Source organism: Scyliorhinus torazame, chromosome 10 (genome assembly GCF_047496885.1).
Source record: "Scyliorhinus torazame isolate Kashiwa2021f chromosome 10, sScyTor2.1, whole genome shotgun sequence".
NCBI lineage: Eukaryota > Metazoa > Chordata > Chondrichthyes > Carcharhiniformes > Scyliorhinidae > Scyliorhinus > Scyliorhinus torazame.
In genome coordinates this window covers 193,220,655-193,243,581 of record NC_092716.1, presented here as the reverse complement: position 1 = coordinate 193,243,581, position 22,927 = coordinate 193,220,655, and the positions used below count along the sequence as shown (strand labels likewise).

Here is a 22,927-nt window from a genome sequence, read left to right as displayed (position 1 = left end):
CTCTTGTTCTTACAGGCAGAAATTTGCCGACATATTTGATCTGCTATCTCCCTTTCACTATTTGGGGTCTGTAGTATACTCCCACTAGTGTGACTGCCCCTTTTTTTATTTCTAAGCTCAACTCATAAAACCTCTTTTGTTGACTTATCAGTTCATCTGTTCAGCTCCCAGCAGAATCTGTTTGATTTGCATGTTGAAGTCAGTCCATTATTGGATATCATCTGTTAGACATTGTTTATTGAGACTAGCTGTCATCTTCCATTTTCATCAGCCTATTTTATTTCCACACTCTCATTAACATAGTCCTTCTCACGACAATGTGTGATGCTTGACTGCTCCATTGACTATTGCTAGCTCTAACTCATTAATACCGCCATGTTTCTGTGCACTAAGGCATTGTAGTGGTGTTAAATGTTTCAGAACGTCATGTTTCCATTCTGCGATATACATGTTTTTGCAAATTCAAGTAATTGTTTTGTGTTTGCTTTAACAAAAGTGATTTTTCTTTGGGTTTCAAAGAATTGGCGAGTGGGGGTGATAAGTGTCCAAAACAATTGATTATTTAATTGAATCTGTTGTAGACCAAGAGGTGCAAAGGCTAAAGATCGGATTGGACTCGTTGCTGGCTGCAAATGAAGAAAAGGTAACGAATAATGTCCATGCATGTTCACCCATTCCTCTACCTTCTTTCAACTTTCCACTCTTTCCCGCATCACAATGTGCAATCAAATGTTTCTTGATTTTTGTGCCTAGCTGTATTTTTAAGATTTTGCCCTTGTTCAAGTGTGGTCAGTGAGTGACTTGCCTCTAAGTTAGAAAGTTGTAGCTTCAAGCCCCACTCCTGAAACCTAATAATCCGGACTGACATTGCAAAAGCAGAGCTCAGAGAGTGATGCGCAATTGGAGGTACTCTTTTTTTCAAATAAGGTGTTGAGCCAAGATCCAGTTTGCCCACCTCAGGTGGATAAAAAGGTCCCGTGGCACTGGAGCAGGAAAGGTTCTGGTCCATAGTTACTTTTCATCCAATACTTTAAGAACAAAATAGATTACCTGGTCGTTTACCTCACTGCTGTTTGTGGGCGCTTGTTTTATGTGAATTGGTTGCAGTGTTTCCGAAATTACATCAGTGACACTTCAAAAGACTTCACTGGTTGTAAGGAGCTTTGCGGTGCCCAGAGGTAGTGAAAAAGCGCTATAACGGAATTGCAAGCCTTCCTTCTGTTTCGGAGTCTCCCGCCATTTCAGTGATACTTTTATTCGATGACAGGACCATCGGATAGAAGAGTTGAGTCGCCTGTTGACCACGTGCAAAACGATGAAGCAGCTGATAATGGCTCAAGGTAAGGAAAATGCATCAACGTTTTTCTTTCATCCAAGTTCAGATAGTTGAGATTGTTTTTTATTTCCCAATTACTTTGGCCCAGTGGTTATATAGACAGATTCTGAAGCACGGTACCTGGTATTGGTGATGGTGGCGGGACGGGGAGGTGGGGGGGGATGAAACATCACCCCTTCTGCACGTGCTTCCGACCCCCTTGTCTTCCAGACTCCAGTGAGGAGTGGCAACCCTCAGGCGGGGTCTTGGAACATTACAGCCACTCTTCCAGGGACACTGCCAGCCATGGAGGGCTGCTGGCCTCTGGTTGGTTGATCTTGATTGCATGGAAGCTAGCCTATTATGTGCCTGAGGACACTTTAATTATGTCAGGCCTCCCCCACATAAGCGACATGGAGCACTGGTCCTCCAACAGTTGTATTGTTCGTAATTATGAGGAACCCCTAAGAGTGTGTTATAGTTTATGGAGGGGCCTCTGAATGTACAGAGAGGTCCCCAAGAATAAAAGTGACTATGGAGCTGTTAGATTGTCATAAAAGCCCAACTTATTCACTCGTATCCTGTAGCGAAAGAAACCTGCTGTCTTAAACCAGTCCCACACGAATATGGCTGGCTTCTAATTACCTCCAAAGTGGCCTCGACAGCTGCACAAAGACCATTGCATAGAATTGAATTGCAAGAGTACCTTCACGACAGTGATTGCAGCAGTTCAAGACATCCCCTTCGCCACCTTTTAAAGGGGAAGGTACGATGGGTATTAAATGCTGCCCTTGGCCAGGGATACCCATATCCAGAGAATTAATAAAAAACAAAGTGCGACACTGATGTGCAAAGTGAGGCAGTCTCATCTCAAAAATATTTGTATGGATACTGAAGTTGATCATGTCTTAACACAGCTGAGGAAACGGATGGCAAACGACCTAATGACATTTTGTTTCAGGGCCTTCGGAAAGGATGCTAATGGGGAGCAGTGAGGAAGAGTTAAGCAGTTGCTCAATGGTTGCAACCCCCACTACAATTGCTCACTCCGAAGTAATGAGACCAGAGGTAACAATTCTAATGTTGCCTTTTAAAGGGTGCCAATTAAGCAGATTAATAACTAAATATATAAACTTACTCTTCATTTCATGAACTCAACCTTTTGAAATCTTCTCCTGTGTTTTTAGATACAGGCCTCGCCTGACGCCCCCTCATCCCCTGGGGGACCTCACCTCACACCAGTTGAGTTTGAAATGAGGTAAGAAAATTCAAATGTAAAAGCAATGTTGAGGCAGAGATAGCTGCAAGCCTCCAGGGAGGAGTGGATGGGTATTTGCAGCAGATACGGGGAAGAGGGGGAATGTGGTGATGGGGTGGGGGCGGGGGGGGGGGGGGGGGGGGGAGGGGAGAGAGTGAAGGAGCGAGATTAGCTTTGGATTGCTCAACAAAAAAATCACGGATGGAATGAGCAGAATGACCACCGTCTTTTCTGTGCTGAAAACATCTCTGCTTCCATTAAACCTCCAAAATTTGCATCTGCCAGGCTAGATGGTTGGTTTTGGTTGTATGTTATTGTGGTTTGCAATACTGTATTCAATAAATGGGATGTGATAGCACTTGAAAGGGTGCAGAGGAGATTTACAGGCTATTGTCTGGGCTGGAGAGCTTTAGCTATGAAGAGAGATTGGATACACTGGGGGGGCTGTTTTCCTTGAAGCAGAGGGGGGACATGTTTGAGATGTATAAAATTATGAGGGGCATAGATAGAGTAGACAGGAAGAAACTTTTCTTCTTGGTGGAGGGATCAATGACCAGGGAACATAAGATTTAAGGTAAGGGGCAGGAGCTTTAGACAGGATGTGAGGAAAAGCTTTCACCCAGGTGGGAGTCTGGAACTCTCTGCCTGAAAGGGTGGTGGAGGCAGCTACCTCATTCCATTTAAGCAGTACTTAGATGAGTACTTGCAATGCCAAGGCTATGGGCAAAGTGCTGGAAAATAGGATTAGAATAGTTACGTGGTTGTTGTTTAGTGGCGCAGACGGGATGGGCCGAAGGGCCTTTTCTGTGCTGTAGGCCTTGATGACAATGACTCTATCCTTACAGACCTAAGTGGAGTCGAGCAACACAACCTTATAACACAGCTTGCACATATACAGTGCCTTTTAACATAATAAAATAAACTGTCCCAGATATATGAAACAAGATATGACACCGAACCATATATATGGGCAAATGACCAAAAGTTCAGTCACAGGAATGTCTTAAAGGGGGAAAGAGAGGTGCTGACATTTGGGGAGGGAATTCCAGAGCACAAGGCCCAAGAAGCTGAAGGCATCGAGGAGAGGTTAAAGTCAGCGATGCTCGAGAGGTCAGGATTGGAGGAGCGCAGAAATCTCAAAGGTTTGTAGAGTTGGATGAGATTACAGACAGCTGAGAACATTCTAGAAAACGAGACCACTGTCTGTTTTGACATCAGAGGCTAGAATCCATCACCACCCCCGCCCCAAACAATGTCATGCATCTTGGTAAGGGTACCACAGATGATGAAGAAAGGTCATCATCTGACCTGAAACATTCACTCTTGTTTCTTTCTCCACAGATGCTGCCTAACCTGCTCAGTATCTCCAATTTGTTATTTTCAGCATCTGCAGCATTTTGCTTTTATACCATAGTGAGCGGCTTTGATGTTTAAGTAGAGTCTGTGAATGGATTTTATTTAGACTCTCACAGTATGTCTAATCCCCGCTAAATTGGTTTGTACCATCTGCATATTGTGGTTTCTTTTAAAATCCTGCAGGATACAACCGCGACAGACCTCAGCCAGTTTAGAGGAGTTGAACAGTGGACAAGCAGAGAAGGTTAGTGATCTAACCATTCAATAACAGACTGGTATGGGTTTGTGGCGAAGTCTTGAGTTTAGATCTCTCTGCCCATCTTTGCTGAGATGTTACAAAACTTAGGTGCATTCACAGAAGAGTGGTGGTGGGAAACATGAGACTTAATCTGGAATAGAGCGAAGCTGAAGTTTTAAGGCAGTATCGCAGGTGCTTTGAAGAAGTGTCACAGGATTGTCAAGGGCAGGCGTGACCCTTGGTTTAACATTTCATTCAGTTTATCCCTCCGCACTTTACTGGGAGCCTCAGCTCAGATTTGGTGCTCAAGTCTCTGGCGTGGGACTTGTATCCACAATCTTCTGGCTCCGCAAGGCAAGAGTGCCACCCACTGAGCTACAGCTGAAACTTGCACAACAGATAATCTTAAAATCCGAGCTGGACCAGTCAAGGAGTGAGATAGGGAAGCTGCCTTTCCACAAACAGTGGTGGAATCTGAAATTTGTTTCCCTCAACAAATCATTCCCTTGTTTCTGTTTCTTTGGGATCTGTACAGGTGCAGCATCCCATTTTAAAAGGTGTTTCTCCCAGAATCAAACCTTCCACCTCAGTATTAAATACACAGCAATGCATTCAAAAGCAACTATCAATTGTATCAATGTGCATTCCAGTTTTGTGTAGCAGAGTTGGCCGTGTATACTAACAGGATGTCAATGTTAATTTTTTTCCATCGATCCATGCTCCTCCCCCTCTCCCTTCCTGCAATTCAACAGCTCTCAGTCTGGGAAAGTGAAGAGCCTGCACAATCTGAGGTATTAACTCATTTACTTAACCTCTGACCTCCCCTCTCCTGTTCCTACTTGCCAATTTATTTGGTACTCTTTCACTTCATTGTCCATACATGTGTGTATTTTGTCAGAATATGAGTCCTGTTCAGACTTGGAGGCAATCTCCTCAATTAAATCACCAGACTGTCTTAACACACTAATCTATTATTCTGCCTATTCGGCAAACGCGTCACTGTTTCCAACGCGATTCTGGCTGTTTTCCTTACTCGTTCCTGGGATGTGGGTTTTACTATCAAAGGCCAGTTATTGGCCAACCCTTGTTGCCCTAGAATAATGGTGGTGGGCCTTGGTTGCGAATTGCAAGTATTGGTTTGGCATAAATTAGTAGCTTGCTAGGCTAGAGGGGGAAGGTAAGAGTCAACAAGATTGGTGTAGGACTGAAGAGAAATATTTAGAACCTACCAGGGAATGGACGTCAATTTGTTCTCTCTTTCCCCCCCTCCCCTAATGAACCGGTTGGATTTTAGCGCCAATCCAACAGATTTCAAGCAGAGCAGGTGGGAAACTCCCAGTTAAACGCACCTCAAATGACACTTAGAAACTTTTTTCATTAGATAGCACCCTTTGAGCAATGTTCTGTGGATTACTGGTCCAGGAATGTAACCACTACACTCCCGCCATTGGACAATTTGAGTCATGTTCCAGAATGCGGTGGAAAGGAAAAACTTTCTCTTATGTTGTGCTTTTCACAACCTCAGCGTGTCCCAAAGCACAGCACATCTAATAATGTACTATTTTCTGAAATGTACCTGTTGTAATGTACAAAATGCAGCTGACGGTTTTACACATAACAAGCTCCCCCAAGCAACCTTAATATTCATAATTAAGACCCCTTTATTCTGATCCCATCTTAGATGCTGAGAGGATGTTTCCCATAGCTTGAGTTTAGAGAATTAGGCGATCATTGTCTTGAGGTGAAGGATTGTCCATTTAGAACTGAGACAAATAAAAATGTCTTCATTTCAGAGGGTTGTGAATCTTTGGCATTCTCTAACCCCAGAGATCTTCGAAGGCTCAATCATTGAATATATCCAAGACTGTGTTTGGTAGATTTTTGGATACTTGAGAGAATCAAGAGATTATGAGGAGATTGGCAAAGTGAAGTTAAATTTGAAGTTCAGTCATGATCGTATTGAAGGGCAGAGCAGGCACGAAGGGCGGTAGGGGCCTACTTCAGCTCCCTGTTTTTGTGGTTCTTATGGTTGCATGCCGAGGTTCGAAGTGGGTAAAAACTGGTGCACTCTATAAAGAACTCATTCCTCTATTGCCTTGCACAATCTCTCAATGTCCCAACGTGCTTTACGGTCAGTGAAGTGTGATCACTGTCGTAATGTATGCTGTCAATTTAGAGTATATCAACTTCCTATTTCTTAATGACCAGAAAATCAATCTCTCTTTCTTTTGGGTGATGTTGGTCGAGGGATAGATAGCAGCTTGTATTTAGACTGTTGCTTTTGGGAAATGATTCTGGGTGATGAGTGGCTGACACATCTCCCTTCCCAGGAAGCAGGTTCCAATTGTCCAAGTGACATAGAGGCCCAGTTAGAAATGGGACCCTGAGTTGGTTGGTAGGGTATGAGGCAGAAAACTGTGGCATGTTGTGTACCGTCACCAATTGCCCCTGTGATTGAGGAAATGTGAAGGGTACGAATTATTTATGGATTACACAGTTTCTCTGATTGCAACACTGACCCATACTGTTCCAGTTTAGCAGTGGGGTCTGCATTGGTTTTGATCACACTTTTATGGGACCTGATTATTTTCAGGTGTCCTGGACAGTCCCCTAAAACAGGCATTGGGACGCTTGAATATTTTACTGAGGGATCCGAACCCTGTCAGAGATGCCTGCTGCAAAATTATTCGATTTTTAAATAAACCCGTGAGCTTTGTATAGCTTTCATTTGCAGGGCCAGAAACAAAGACTCCAATCCTAAATGAGAAATTAGGTCTGAATTGGATAGCCACCCATTGTACATCTGTTGATTTTAACAAGCAATAAAATATGGAGGTTCTGAAATCTTGCAAGACAACTTTGGTACTGTCTGACCAACCAATGCTCCCATCATTGTTCTGACAAACCAATGTTCCTGTGTGAGGAACACTCCAGGAGTGTTAGCTCTGGCTCATACTATTCTGGAGCTCCAGCATCCAGTGCCCCATCACGAGAGAACAGGAGCAGTTCCTGAATGGGAGAGAGATTACATCTTATAGAAAGTAATTGTTTTTGTAGAAAGCACCTGGCCTGTGTCATTTTCTGAACCAATTGAAGGCGTCAGAAGAATGTTTACTATTTCTTCACTTAATGGCCAAGCGTTTGCTTATTAAACCAGTTCTGGGGGATTTACATGGTTGGAGTGGCGGAGGGGGGCGTGGGGGGAGGGGGAGGTGTTGCACAGGGGCTGCCATCATGTTGGGCAGCCTTGATGGACCAAGTCAGCTTTGTATGCATCGTCACAACAGTTCAAAGTATTTAATAGACATCGCGTTGTGTTTGTTTGACAGAACAAGTCTTACTCGAGCAACAGCAAGTACCAGACCCTCCCAGGGAAACTTCCACAGTCCAAGCACAAAGACAACACTGAACAGTCCCCAGAGAGGCAGATGGTAACTGCTGTCCCAAGCACAACGCCAGTGATGCCTGTAGACCTGGAGAATACCACTGCCAATCTGAGTATGTATCACCTGGTAAAATACACTTCACAAATGTTTCCTGAGATGTTTGCACCGTAGAAGGAGATCATTCAGCCCATTGTGCCTGGGCCACCTGTCTGGACGGGCTATCGAGAATTGCATAGATTATGCAGCATTGAAACAAACCAGTTACCCCAATCAGTCAGTGGTGCCATTAATGTTCTACTTTAAGATATCCAATTAGTCCCACTAATTGGACAATGAATAGCACAATTTAAATGCAGTAACATTTGTTGCACTTCAGTATGTTTCCCCCACTTGGGTTGTTCCCACGGGATAACTGCTGGCCAATGGGGGAAGGAGGCAAAAGGTGGCCGATGACTAATTGGCTCCTTCTGCAACCTCAAACAGCAGCTTTCCTTCCCGCTTCCCCATGCATTACGTATCAGTATTTTTGCTCAACGTAATTATAAGTGATCATGAAAATGATTTGGAGGAACCCTGAAAATGATTTGGGTTTATTATTACTTGGATGTCGGGCTGTCACACACTGGACATTCAGTGTCACTGATGAAAAGTGACAGCAAAAGTAAGGCACTCATTGACCAGGATTCTGAAATCTATCGGCCGCTACAATTGCCCTCTGCTGACCATGTGATAAATTGCAGGTTAATGGTAACAAATTGTAAACTGACTTGCACAGCATTACATTCAACGTCCAGCCCAACTTGTCCACGTTAGTTTTATGTTCCACACGAGCTTCCTTCTCTATCTCACGTCTCCATCGCTTCTCATCCCCTCACATATCTTTCTATCCGTTTATTCCTCACATTTATCAAACTTCTCCTTAAGTGCATCTATGTGATTCACCTCAACCATCTGTGATTCATCAGTTCCAGATTCCCATCACACTGAGTAAAGAAGTTTCTCCCAATTTCTCTTCTGGATTCAATACTGCCTATCTTGTATTTATGGCCCCTAGTTTCCGACTCCCCTGCAAATAGAAACACCTCTGCGTGGGCAGAATTTTACTGTCCCTCGCCAGTGGGGTTGCAGGTGGGAAGTCCTGTAACATTACTCACTGGCCTTACTACCGTCCTCCTACCTGTCTCTGACCTATCCACAATTTTGTGGGCTGAGGTGGCTTGTCTCGCCTCTCCCCAATTGAGGTCTTCACTTGCCACATTCTTCCCCAGCCTCAATCTGGAGACTGGTGGGAGGAGTTCAGGGGTTGGTGAAAGCTGGCAGTTCATCCTGTGTGATGAATGTATTACTGCTCCATTCACCATTGTATTGCATTACATTGTATTATATTATGTTGATGTCCTTGTAGGCTCCGCCTATGGCTCCACCCCCTAGGGGGAGGTACATAGATCTGCAGCCTGTAGGCGGCACTCAGTACAGAGCAGTCGCAGGCAGGCACAGATCCAGCTGATTAAAACCACTGTTCACTTCAACTCTTCGTCTCGTGTGAATTGATGGTCGCATCAATTTAAGCAGCTAAGATATCGCTGTGGAAGCCGCCCACAAACTTGATCGACTGGAACCCGACCCACAGGCAGCTGAAGCCAAAGGAATCTTTTCGCACTGGCTCCGCTGTTTTGAGGCCTACCTCGCCGCCTCCTCCTCTCCCGCCATCACAGAGGCACAGAAACTGAGTCTCCTCCACGCCCGGGTGAGCCACTGAATCTCCGTATTTATCAAGGAAGCGACCACGTACGCAGATGCGGTCGCGATCCTGAAACACACTACGTGAGGCCAGTGAATGAAGTGTTCGCCTGGCATCTCCTCACCACTCGTCATCAACGCCCCGGAGAATTGTTGGAGGAATACCTATGCGACCTGTGTACTCGCTCGAAACTGCAATTACAAGGACGTCACGGCCTCACAGCATATGGAACTCGCCATCCGGGACACCTATGTGGCTGGTGTCCGGTTGAACTATGTCAGACAGCGCCTGCTCGAAAAGGGCGCCCTCGACATGGAAGAGACGGTAAAACTATCCATCTGCTTAGAAATAGCTTTCCAGAGCCTCAATGCTTTCCTCTCCGACCACGCGATTCCCTCATGGACACCCGACCGGCGGGTGTCGCAGGCCTGTGTCGCGTGGCTGGCTGCCCAACCCTGGGCACTGCCCTGTTATTGCTGCGGCCAGAACCAGCACCTCCGGCAGCGCTGCCCGGCTCAGAACGCGACCTGTAGCGACTGCGGCAAGAAAGGACACTTTGCCAAAGTCTGCCTGGCCAGATCCAAAGCTCCTAAATCGCAGGCCCGGCTCACAGGCCCGCAGACCCCGCAGCGTGGCTGCATGCCTGCCAGTACCGCCCCCTTCAGACGCGTCATTAGCCGCGTGCTATCTGTGGGGGCCGCCATCTTTAACCCTACCCAACACGTGCGACTCATGGGGGCCGCCATCTTCAACGTCGCCCGACACGTGCGACCGGCGGGGATAGCCATCTTGGGACCACTCTGCTACCTCCGACCACGGCGGCTACCTGCACCTCGGCGCTGTCATCCTTGACCAGTCACAGCCCAAGCACCTCAGGAACTCGATGATGACCGTCCGGTTCAATGGGCACGAAGTGCCCTGTCTGTTTGACTCTGGGAGCATGGAGAGCTTCGTACACCTAGACACGGTAAGGCGCTGTTCTCTCCAGATTTCCCCGATCCCAAACAATCTCCCTTGCTTCCGGATCACATTCAGTGCAGATCCGGGGGTACTCTGTCGCGAACCTTGCAATACAGGGCGCCGAGTACGCCAATTTCAAACTATATGTCCTCCCCCATCTCTGCGCTCCTCTTCTGTTAGGACTGGACTTCCAGTGCAACCTCAGGAGCCTGACCCTGAAGTTCGGCGGGCCCCTACCCCCTCTCACCGTATGTAGCCTCGCGACCCTTAAGGTCACCTCTCCCTCGCTCTTCGCGAACCTCACCGCTAACTGTAAACCCGTCGCCACCAGGAGCAGGCGGTACAGTGTCCAGGAAAGGACTTTTATCAAGTCAGAGGTCCAGTGGCTCCTGAGGGAGGGGATCATCGAGGCCAGTAATAGCTCCTGGAGAGCCCAAGTGGTGGTTGTCAGGACCGGGGAGAAGAACCGGATGGTTGTAGACTACAGCCAGACCATAAATTGGTACACGCAACTCTATGTGTACCCCCTTCCCCGGATAGCAGACATGGTAAACCAGATCGCACACGACCGGGTTTTCTCCACGGTAGATCTGAAGTCCGCATACCACCAGCTCCCAATCCGCCCGGAGGACCGCCACTACAAGGCCTTTGAGGCAGACCGCCGCCTCTTCCACTTCCTCAGGGTTCCCTTTGGCATCACCAACGGGTCTACCAAAGAACGATGGACCGAATGGTGGACCAGTACGGGCTGCGGGCCATGTTTCCGTACTTGGATAACGTCACCATCTGTGGCCATGATCAGCAGGACCACGATGCTAACCTTCAGAAGTTCCTCCAAACCGTCCAAGCCCTCAATCTCACCTACAACAAGGAGAAATGCGTTTTCCGCACAATCCGACTAACCTTTCTCGGCTATGTCGTGGAAAACAGAGTCCTAGGGCCCGACCCTGACCGCATGCGCCCCCTCCTGCAACTCCCCCTCCCCCACTGCCCCAAGACCCTGAAAAGATGCCTCGGGTTCTTTTCATACTATGCCCAGTGGGTCCCCAACTATGCGGACAAAGCCCGCCCATCTATCCAAATGCCGCCCACTTATCAAAGCCACCATCTTCCCCCTGACGTCTGAGGCCCGCCTGGCCTTCAGCCGCATCAAGGCAGACATTACCAAAGCCGCAAGGCATGCGGTGGACGAGTCCATCCCCTTACAGGTGGAGAGCGACTCGTCAGATGTCACCCTGGCAGCTACCCTTAACCAGGCAGGCAGGCCCGTGGCCTTTTTTTCCCCAAACCCTCAACGCCTTTGAGATTCGACAATCCTCGGTCGAAAAAGAACTCAAGCCATTGTGGAAGCTGTGCGGCATTGGAGGCACTACCTGGCTGGTAGGAGGTTCACCCTCCTCACCGACCAACGATCGGTAGCCTTTATGTTCAACAACACACAGCGGGGCAAGATCAAGAATGATAAAATCTTGAGGTGGAGAATCGAACTCTCCACCTATAATTACGATGTTGTGTATCGTCTGGGGAAGCTCAACGAGCCCCCAGATGCTCTGTCCCGCGGCACATGCGCAGCGCGCAAGATGACTGACTCTGGGCCATCCACAATGACCTCTGTCACCCGGGGGTCACCCGGCTTCTCCACTTCATCAAGGCCCGCAGCCTGCCCTACTCCACCGAGGAGGTCAGGGCCATGACCAGGGACTGCCAAGTCTGCGCGGAGTGCAAGCCGAACTTCTATTGCCCCGAGGAGCAATATGTCGGTTTCAAAGGGCCCCTCCCCTCCACCGACCGCAACATGTATTTTCTTAGCGTCGTTGACGAGTACTCCCGCTTCCCCTTTACCATCCCACGCCCCGACATGACCGCGGCCACTGTCATTAAGGCCCTACATAGCATCTTCACCCTGTTCAGTTTCCCCACTTACGTCCACAGTGACCGGGGCTCCTCGTTTATGAGTGATGAGCTGCATCAGTACCTGCTCGGCAAGGGCATTGTCTCGAGCAGGACTACCAGTTACAACCCCTGGGAAAACGGACAGGTGGAGAGGGAGAACGCAACGGTATGGAAGGCCGTCCTTCTGGCCCTACAGTCTAGAAGTCTCCCAGTTTCACGCTGGCAGGAGGTCCTCCACGACGCACTCCACTCAATTAGGTCGCTCCTCTGCACAGCCACGAGCGAGACCTCTCATGACCGCCTATTTGTCATCCCCAGGAAATCCACCTCCGGGGTCTCGCTTCCGTCCTGGCTGACAACGCTGAGGCCTGTCCTCCGAACACACGTGAGGAGCCATAAGTCCGACCTCCTGGTTGAGAGGGTCCAGCTCCTTCACGACAATCCTCAGTATGCCTACGTGGGGAACCACGATGGCCGACAAGATACAGTCTCCCTCCGGGATCTGGCACCCGCCGGTTCCCCTGCGACCATCGCCTACCCACCCCCTCCTACACCGAACACCGCCCTTACATGGCCTACACCCGCCCCCTCTCCCCATCGCCGACCTACAGTGATGAAGCTCCAGATGACACGCTCCCGGAGTCAACGAGCCCAACACCTGTGCCCGCAGCGACGAGTCCAACACCCATGCCCGCAGCAAAACCAGTGCTCAGACGATCGCAGTGAACGATCATGGCGCCGGACAGACTCGATCTGTGAGCCCACTTCACCCCCGCTGGACTTCAAAACAGGGGGTGAATGTGGTGAATGTATTACTGCTACCATTCACCATTGTATTGCATTACATTGTATTATATTATGTTGATGCCCTTGTGGGCTCCGCCTATGGCTCTGCCTCCTCGGGGGAGGTATATAGATCTGCAGCCTGTAGGCGGCACTCAGTACAGAGCAGTCGCAGGCAGGCACAGATCTAGCTGATTAAAACCACTGTTCACTTCAACTCTTCGTCTCGTGTGAATTGATGGTCGCATCATCCTGCTCTGTCTCGGGCAGGGAGGGGTGTTTCTTTTAAGGGCGCCTTTTGACATTGGATCACACCTGGGTGCAGCCGCCCTCCGCCTCACCCCCTGCCTCTCGCTCCCCTGCTTTTCTTCAAAATGGTGCCATGGGTCTTTTTACATCCACCTAAATGGGCAGATAGTGCTACATCTATCCAAATGCTGGCACCATGACAGTACGGAGAGTATTGCACTGCACTGGAGTGTCAGACTTGACCTTTGTTGCTCAAGCCCTGGAGTGGGTGAGCTTTTAACTTACCCTATCGGCTCGGGCAACAAGTGGAATGCAACGGATGGGTGTCAAGTGACCCGTGCTCAGTAGAGGCAAAAAATACCTGATTGACGACTCAAATAACAGAGGTCACTGTGTGCACTGCTGTTTGCAGTTTTTCCAATCCGCTTCTCACCAAACAAGTTTGCGTGTCAGCTGTGCTTCAGGGTGACATGCAAAGTATGGATTAGTAAAATTTATCTCTCATGGAACCATGGCTGTGTGTTTCAAAAGCGGCAGAAGAACTGCATTAAAGGTTGAGCTAATGGAGAGATGAGGAGAATATATTTTCCAATAGTCCGTGGTTTGAATGCTGGGATACTGCAGGGAAGAGAAACAAGATCTATTCTAGGCTTTGAAAAGAGTGAACATAATTAGTTTAAAAAGAAGAAAGGCTGCTGTGAGCAAGGGGTAGAGAAATGGGGGACAAGCGAGGGACAATGGGCTGAATGGCATCCTTCGGCGCTGTGATATTCTATGTGGTAAATATTTGTCTTCCATGATCTAGTGGGGCAGATCATACAACCTCCACAGAATCCCGACACATTTTTCTTTGCTGTGTGGAATGCATTGAACCAAGTGTGTGTGTTTTGGTTCATAGTTTTAACTTCGTCTTTCCTCATTTTATCAACAAAAAAAACCTCCTCCAGCATGCATTACCCTTTATTTCTTGGTGTGAAATTTCAATCCTTAACTTACTGTCAATCGGGAGAGGAAATAAATGGCTCACTCCTGTCTGTATTTACAGGACTAGAGCATTTTGTCTTTAAACTAAGTGGAACAAGGGATTATCCTTGTATCAAACCCCGTGGACTAAGTAACCATGGTTAACCAATGGCACAACTTTTCATGACCAAATGTAAAGGGAATGGAGGGAGGCCTGCTGACAACTAAATTGAAGGCTGTGAAAAGAAAATGTGATGAAACTCATTCTAAAATAACCTAATGGTAATCGGTCAGGTGTTTTGGTGAATGTTGTTCTCCTGACCACTGCCAAATTGTGACTAAGTCACTGATTCTTTAATTAGTACTGCTCTTGAGTCACACACTGGCTGTTTATTTGACTAGTATTGCCAGCATATTGGATCATTTGCGTGATGCAACTTTGAGTTAAGATCAGTTGAAATGTTCGGACTGATAACATTTCAGCCCTTTGCTGATTTTTAACTGGTCAAACTCAGTGATTTTCCTTTCCCTTTTCCTTCAGGAAAACCACGTGTTAGAAACCTGACTAGTTATGGAAACAGAAATTGTATTTAATTCATTCCCAGGATGTGCCACTGGCAGAACCTGCCTCTTTTGCCCATCCCAGTTTATCCAAAGCTTTGATGTGGGATTGGGGATAAATATAGGCCCAGATCAAGTAAGGGTGGCAGCTTCCTTCCTACCTCCCATCTGTTCCTTCCCTTAATTTCACTTGGAGAAGGAAATCTGTCTCCCTTAACCGCTCTGGCCTGCATGTTACTCCAGACCAATGTAATGGCCCTCTGAAATGGCTTAGAATTATAGAATCCTTACAGTGCAGAAGGAGGCCATTTGGTCCCTTGAGTCTGCACCGACCTCCGAAGGAGCACCCTACCTAGGCCTAGTATCCAACACTACCCCCATAATCCCACCTAATGTTTGGATGCTGAGGGGAAATTTACAATGTCCAGTTCACCTAACCTGCACATCTTAGGACTGTAGGAGGAAACCGGAGCTCCTGGAGGATACCCACTCAACCACATGGAGAATGTGCAAACTCCACACAAACAGTCACCTGAGGTCGGAATCAAACCTGTGTCCCTGGCGTTGTGAGACAGCAATGCTAACCACCGCCACCATGCTGCCCTTAGCAAGCAGTTCAGTTATATTCAAAAAGGCATCGTACTACACCTTCTGGAGAACAATTGGGGATGGGCAATACATGTTGGCATTATCACCAATATGCCATCAATCTGACGACTTTTAGAAGTGGCTTTAACTGATATCAGTTTCTTCCATTTTTAAAGCTGGATTCAAATCCATAAACTATCACGGTGTGATTTTATGTTCCCCTGATTATTAGGACAGGGCTCTGAGTTTCACATCAAAAAAACACTACACTATTATACCCTGGCCTCCTATTAAAACTATTGATAAACACAGGAACTTTTTCATTCTTAAGCTTCCCGAGGAATCTCTGCACTGACATAAACCAGCTAGCTTTTGTTAACCTCTCGATGCACCATCGCACAGAATTTCAAAATAGTAAAAAAAACAGCTATCTGTTCCCTGTTGCTGCACCAGTATTCCCACGACTGACCATCAGACTGCTGAAGGAGGGAATGCCAAGGCTCCTTGTCAGTGGCATGTTGACACCTATATATTGCCTTGCTTGGAGTTTAACTTCCTGGTGATTAACAGCACTTCTTGTCATGATTTTTTTGTGACAGTTCTCTCTCAGCATCTGCTTTTGTTATTGTAAGTTGTTATGTCAACATTTCCCCTTCATTTTTGCAATGTCTGTTGTCACTGGTTGCAATCTCTGGCCACGAGTCGGTACAGTGGAGTGAGTTTTGCAAATCTCTCTTGGAGCTGTCATCCCTGGGCTAGATGCTTGTGTTCACCACAGGCAGTTTACACTAATAAACGTAATGGTCCATACTTCCGTTCTCTGGAGGTTGTACCCCACTCCCCACGCCCCCCTTTCCAGAGGTCCACACAAGCACTGCACATGAATTGTAAAGAACCGATGGACAATTACCCTGCACAGGGAACCATCTGAAACGCTAATTAAAATCGGGTACTTTAGATGGTTCGACTCTCTTTCCAGAATAGTCACCCAAGAGAAGTTAGAAGGATTAAAACTACTTTAACTCCTGGGTAGCTATGGTCCTGACCCCGCAACCCAACCTTCCTCAACTATCCCCCGATCACCATCCTCAGCCCTTCAACACCCAACACCAACAGCCTGACTATCCACAAACCCCTCATCGACCAGCCACAACCCTCAGCTGCCCTCTTCACCCCTTCCAGCTAGCATTTCCACCCCACATCATTCCCCCCCCCTACGCTAGACTACAATCCTGACCACTCGATGCCTCCCCTGACCACCTGATTTCCTTCCCCCTCCCTCCCTCCTGCAAGCCCGTCACTCAGTTACCTTACGCACTTCTATTCTCCCAACTGTCTCAAAGTGGTCGGCACTCAAGGGCAGCGCGGTTGCCTCACGGCGCCGAGATCCCAGGTTCGATCCCGACTCTGGGTCACTGTCCATGTGGAAATTTGCACATTCTCCCCATGTTTGTGCACCCCCACAACCCAAAAAGATGTGCAGTATAGATGGATTGGCCACGCTAAATCTTTTTTAAAATAAATAATTTTTATTGAGGTTTTCACAAAATATCAACAACAGAATGAAAAAGGAACCCAATAGAACTAAATACAGAACAAAATAAAACAACCCCTATGCCCTCGCCCCCTATACATAAGTAATAAATGAACACCCTGAATTAGCAAACCTAGCAAATATATACACCCCCTCAGATCCCCCAGTGTAAACAAACAAAAATAAAATACTCGCCACGCCCTTCCAAAATTCCTCCAGCGCTGGGCATGCCCAGAACATGTGGGTGTGATTTGCTGGGCAACCTGAGCACCTAACACACCTGTCCTCACCCTCAAAGAACCGGCTCATCCTTGTCCCGGTCATGTGTGAGAACCCTGTCCTGTACTGTGTGTGGCAGCAGCCGCGGGAATTCCACCACTTGCCACCTGGCATGCGCCCTTACCTGTAAATATCTAAAGGTGTTCCCGGGGGGAGCCCATACTTCTCCTCCAGCTCACCCAGGCTCGCGAACTTGCCATCCACAAACAGGTCCCCCAGCCTTCTTATCCCTGCCCTGTGCCACCCCAAAAACCCTCCATCCATTCTCCCTGGGATAAACCGGTGGTTCCCCCGTATTGGGGTCCACACCGAGGCCCCAACTTCCCCCCTGTGCCACCTCCACTGCCCCCAGATTTTGAGGGTAGCCGCCACTACCGGGCTCGTGGTATACCTCATTGGAGGGAGCGGCAGCGGCGCCGTTGCCAGCGCCTCCAGACTCGTACCCTCTCAAGACGCCATCTCCAGCCTCTTCCATGTAACCCCCTCCATCACCCACTTGCGCACCATCGCTGCATTGGCGGCCCAGTAGTACCCACAGAGGTTGGGCAGTGCCAGCCCCCACCATCCCTACTCCGCTCCAGGAACACCCTTCTCACCCTCGGAGTCCTTGCGCCCACACAAACCCCGTTATGCTCCTGTTGACCCGCCTAAAGAAGGCCTTCGGGATAAAAATGGGGAGGCACTGGAACAGGAACAAAAACCTTGGGAGCACCGTCATCTTAACTGACTGCACCCTACCCGCCAGGGACAGTGGCAACGCGTCCTACCTCTTGACCTCCTCCTCCATTTGCTCCACCAGCCTCGTGAAATAAAGTCTACGCAGGGCCCCCCAGCTCCTGGCCACCTGGACCCCCAAATAGCTGAAGCTCCTCTCAGCTCTTTTTAGTGGGAGCTCACCAATCCCCCCTCTCCTGGTCCCCTGGGTGAACCACGGGCAACTTGCTCTTCCCCATGTTGAGCTTGTGCCCTGAGAAATCCCCGAACTCCCTGAGGATCCTCCATTACCTCCGGCATTCCCCCCACCGGGTCCGCCACATACTGCAGCAGGTCGTCCGCATAAAGCGACACCCGATGCTCCTCCCCACCCTGCACCAACCCCCTCCAGTTCCTCGACTCTCTCAGTGCCATAGCCAGGGGTTCAATCGCCAGTGCGAAGAGCAGGGGGGACAGGGGACACCCCTGCCTCGTCCCTCGATGGAACAAAAGTACTCAGACCTCCTCTTGTTCGTGGCCACACTCGCCATCGGGACCACGTACAACAGCCTAACCCACCTGACAAACCCCTCCCCAAACCCGAACCTCTTCACCTCCCACAAGTACCCCCACTCTACCCTATCGAAGGCCTTCTCAGCGTCCATCGCCACCACTATCTCCGCCTCCCCCTCCCTCGTCGGCATCATGATAACGTTCAGAAGCCTCCGCACATTTGCGTTCAACTGCCTCCCCTTCACGAACCCCGTCTGGTCTTCGTGGATCACCTGCGGCACACAATCCTCAATTCTCGTAGCTAAGACCTTCGCCAGCACCTTGGCGTCTACGTTTAGCATCGAAATCGGCCTGTAAGGCCCACATTGCAGGGGATCCTTGTCCCACTTCAGGATCAAGGAGATCAGTGCCCGGGATATCGTCGGGGGCAAAGCCCCCCCCTCCCTTGCCTCATTGAAGGTCCTAACTAGCAACGGGCCCAACAGGTCCACATATTTCTTGTAGAATTCGACCGGGAAACCATCCGGCCCCGGTGCCTTCCCCACCTGCATGCTCCCTATCCCTTTGGCCAGCTCCTCCAGCCCAATCGGGGCCCCCAATCCCGCCACCAGTCCCTCCTCCATCTTCAGAAACTTCAATTGGTCCAGAAAGCGGCCCATCCCTCCCTCCTCCAGTGGGGGCTCGGACCGATACAGTTCCTCATAAAAGTCCCTGAAGACCCCATTGATGCCAACCCCACTCCGCACCACACTCCCTCCCCTATCCTTAACTCCCCCGATCTCCCTAGCTGCGTCCCGCTTCCGAAGCTGATGGGCCAGCATCCGGCTTGCCTTTCCCCCATACTCCTAAATCGCCCCCTGGCCTTCCTCCACTGCGCCTCTGCCTTCCTGGTGGTCAACAGGTCGAATTCGGCCTGGAGGCTATGCCTCCCCTCAACAGTCCCTCCGCATACCTCCTATCTACCCTCACCATCTCCCCCACCAGCCTCTCCCTCTCCCTCTGCTCGCTCCTCTCCTTGTGGGCCCTAATGGAGATCAGCTCTCCCCTAACCACCGCCCTCAGCGCCTCCCATACCATCCCCACTCGGAACTCCCCGTTATCGTTGGCCTCCAGGTATCTCTCTATGCTTCCTCGGATCCGCTCACTCACCTCCTCGTCCGCCAACAGCCCCACCTCCAAACGCCACAACGGTCGCTGGTCCCTCACCTCCCCCAGCTCTAGGTCTACCCAATGCGGGGGGCGTGATCCAAAATGGCTATCGCCGTGTACTCTGTATCCTCTACTCTTGCTATAAGCACCCTACTCATAATAAAAAAGTCGATCCGGGAATAAGCCTTATGAACATGCAAGAAGAATGAAAATTCCCTAGCCCCCAGCCTTGCAAATCTTCAAGGGTCCACCCCTCCCATCTGGTCCATAAACCCCCTCAACACTTTAGCCGCTGCCGGCTTCCTACCCGTCCTAGACCTGGAGCAATCCAGTGCCGGATCCAACACCGTCTCCCCCCCCCCCCCCCCCCCCCCCCATTATCGGGCCCCCCACTTCCTAGTCCGGGATCCGACCCAACATGCGCCACATAAAACCCGCATCGTCCCATTGACCAGCACCACCCTCTTCCCTTGCAGCTTACCACTTACTATTACGTAGCTGCCGCCATTGTCTGTCACAATGCTCGCGCCTCGAACGACACCCTCTTTCCCACCAAGATCGCCACCCCCCGATTTTTGGCATTCAGCCCCGAATGAAACACCTGACCTACCCACCCCTTCCTCAATCTTACCTCGTCTGCCACCTTCAGGTGTGTCTCCTGGAGCATGACCACATCTGCCTTCAGCCCCTTCAGGTGCCCGAACACCCAGGCCCACTTGACCGGCCCGAACAGTCCCCTTACATTCCAGGTTATCAGCCGGATCGGGGGCTACCCGCCGCCCTCCCCTGCCAACTAGCCATAACCCCTCCTCGGCCAGCCACGCGCCCGCACCCCACTCCCGGCCCGTTCCCCACGGCGGCGGACCCCCGTCCCAACCCCCTCTACTCGCTCCAGCCCCCCCTTGACCATACCAGCAGCAACCCGGTCCTCCCGCCTCCTAGCTGCTTTGCTCCCCCCATTGCACTCCCGCAAGTCAGCTGACTCCTGCTGACCCCGGCCACTCCCGCCTCTCCTTCGACTCCTCCCATTGTGGGACGTACCCTCCTCCTCCATTACCCATCAGCAGGCTCTCCGCCTACCCCTTCCATCCCAAGCGCGGGAAACAGCCTTCGCTTCCCCGCTCCCTCCAGCCTTCAGCGAGGGAAAAAGCCCGCGCTTTCCACCTGCCCGGCCCCGCCACCTCTGACGCAGCTCCTTTTACAGGCCCAGTCCGTTCACCCCCGACTCGGGCCTCCCCCTCCCCCGCGGAGCCCCATTCCCCCCCCTACCGGCCATCCACCCCTACTCTATTTACTTACCCCCCTCCAAGCGCCCACCCGACAGACGCAACCAAAACAGTGCCCAACCCACCCTTACCACCCACATCGAACCAAAAAGAAACTAGAGCAAAGAACCCCCCCCTCAAAATGTAACACACCAACAGCAATCCCCTGACCACTCATCCCGACCCTCAGTCTGTGTCCAGCTTCTCGGCCTGAACAAAGGCCCACGCCGCCTCCGGAGACTCAAAATAATGGTGCCGGTCCTTGTAGGTGACCCACAGTCGCGCTGGCTGCAGCATGCCAAACCACCCCCTTCCTGTGCAGCACCGCCTTCGCCCGGTTGTACCCGGCCCTCTTCTTCGCCACCTCCGCACTCCAGTCCTGGTATATTCGAACCTCCACGTTCTCCCACCTACTGCTCCTCTCTTTCTTGGCCCACCTGAGCACGCACTCCCGATCAGTGAACCGATGAAACCGCACCAGCACCGCCCGCGGTGGCTCGTTAGCCTTGGGCCTCCTCGCCAGCACTCTATGGGCCCCTTCCAGCGCCAGGGGCCCCTGGAAGGACCCCGCTCCCATCAGCGAGTTTAAACATGGTGACCGCACAGGCCCCCACGTCCGACCCCTCCAGCCCCTCCGGGAGGCCCAGAATCCGCAAATTCTTCCGCCTCGACCGATTCTCCATCTCCTCGAACCGTTCCTGCCATTTCTTGTGGAGCGCCTCGTGCCACCGCAAGGCCTAAGATCTCGTCCTCGTTGTCGGAGATCTTGTGTCGGACCTCGCAGATCGCCACCCCCTGGGCCGTCTGGGTCTCCAGCAGCTTGTCGATAGAAGCCTTCATCGGCTCCAGCAGGTCCGCTTTGATCTCCCTGAAGCAGCGCTGGATAACCTCCTGCTGCTCCTGCGCCCACTGCATCCACGCTGCCTGGTCCCCGCCCGCCGCCATCTTGCTCTTCTTCCCTCGCACTTTCTTTGGGTTCACCACTACTTTTTTAGTCGCCCCGCTCCTGGTCCAAGCCATACACTGTCGGGGGAATATTGCAATCACCTTCCCACACCGTGAAATGTCGAAAAAATGCCGCTGGGGGCCCTGAAAAGAGCCCAAAAGTCCGTTCCAAGAGGGAGCTGCCGAACGTGTGACTTAGCTCTGCATTGCCGCAACCGGAAGTCCTCCTGGCCACGGTAAATTGCCCCTTAATTGGAAAAAAAAATGAATTGGATATTCTAACTTTATTTTTTTTAAAAAGTGGTCGGCACCTTTAGATTTACCTGGTTTACGGCAGCTGATGATCCATAGAATCCCTGCAGTGCAAAAGGAGGCCATTCAGCCCACCGAGTCTGCACCGACCCCCTGAAGGGCACCCTACCAAGGCCCAATCCCCTGCCCTCTCCCCACATCTTTGAATACTATGAGGCAATTTAGCATGGCCAACCCACCTAACCTGCACATCTTTGGAACTGTGGGAGGAAACTGGACTACCCGGGGGAAACCCACGCAGACACTGGTTTGATGTGGGTGTCGCTGGCTGGGCCTGCATTTATTGCCCATTTCAGAGGACATTTAAGAGTCAACTACATTGCTTAATAGCCTAGAACACATGTAGACCAGACCAGGTACGGCTGGCAGGTTCCTTCCCGTAAAGGCATTAATGAAGGTCCTGGGTTTTTACAACATTTGGCAGTGGTTTGCTGGTCACCTTTTAGTTCCAGATATTTTAAATTCAAATTTCACCATGGTGGGATTTGAACCCGGGCCCACAGAGCATTACTGTGGGACCCTGGATTACCAGTGCAGTGAGAATACCACAATATCACCACCTCCCCTGACTGGCTGTCCTTTGGTTTTCCTGGGCTATGTTTTTCGATGGTTTATTCTGTGATTTACTGGATCTATTGCTTCTTTGTTTTGTTTTACATGGGTTTTGCTGCTTTTGTTGTTTGGTCATTTTCTAACTCTCCCTCTCTGCCGCAAATCTTCTTCCTTTCACCTCTACACATGTCTTGCTACTTTTCGGGATGGAAGATCGTGGCAGGAGTGCCAGTGCTCCAACTTTAGGTACTGTACTGCGTGCCCGTCCGCAGCTTGCTACTCGAGAGATTTCCTCTTTGTTTTCTGAGCAATATAAAACATAGATATACTGGCACATCTGTTACAATGGAAGTGAAGCTCGTGTATGTAATTGGAAAATTAGGGATGCAGAATT

The 22,927-nt window shown here is 50.1% G+C and overlaps 1 protein-coding gene across 13 annotated transcripts in view; it reads left to right on the top strand.

Moving 5' to 3' along the window:
- Window positions 1-22,927, top strand: part of ppfibp2b (PPFIA binding protein 2b) — a 347,825-nt gene that overhangs the window by 285,050 nt on the left and 39,848 nt on the right. For 11 of the 13 annotated variants that reach the window (XM_072466213.1, XM_072466212.1, XM_072466210.1 and 8 more), the window contains 8 exons: window positions 582-643; window positions 1,268-1,340; window positions 2,277-2,383; window positions 2,503-2,573; window positions 4,113-4,173; window positions 4,920-4,958; window positions 7,497-7,665; window positions 22,747-22,779. In XM_072466213.1, coding sequence (XP_072322314.1) covers window positions 582-643; window positions 1,268-1,340; window positions 2,277-2,383; window positions 2,503-2,573; window positions 4,113-4,173; window positions 4,920-4,958; window positions 7,497-7,665; window positions 22,747-22,779 — 615 coding nt within the window. The remainder of the gene's footprint in view (window positions 1-581; window positions 644-1,267; window positions 1,341-2,276; window positions 2,384-2,502; window positions 2,574-4,112; window positions 4,174-4,919; window positions 4,959-7,496; window positions 7,666-22,746; window positions 22,780-22,927) is intronic. The other 2 variants (XM_072466211.1, XM_072466209.1) reach the window with 2 other exon arrangements.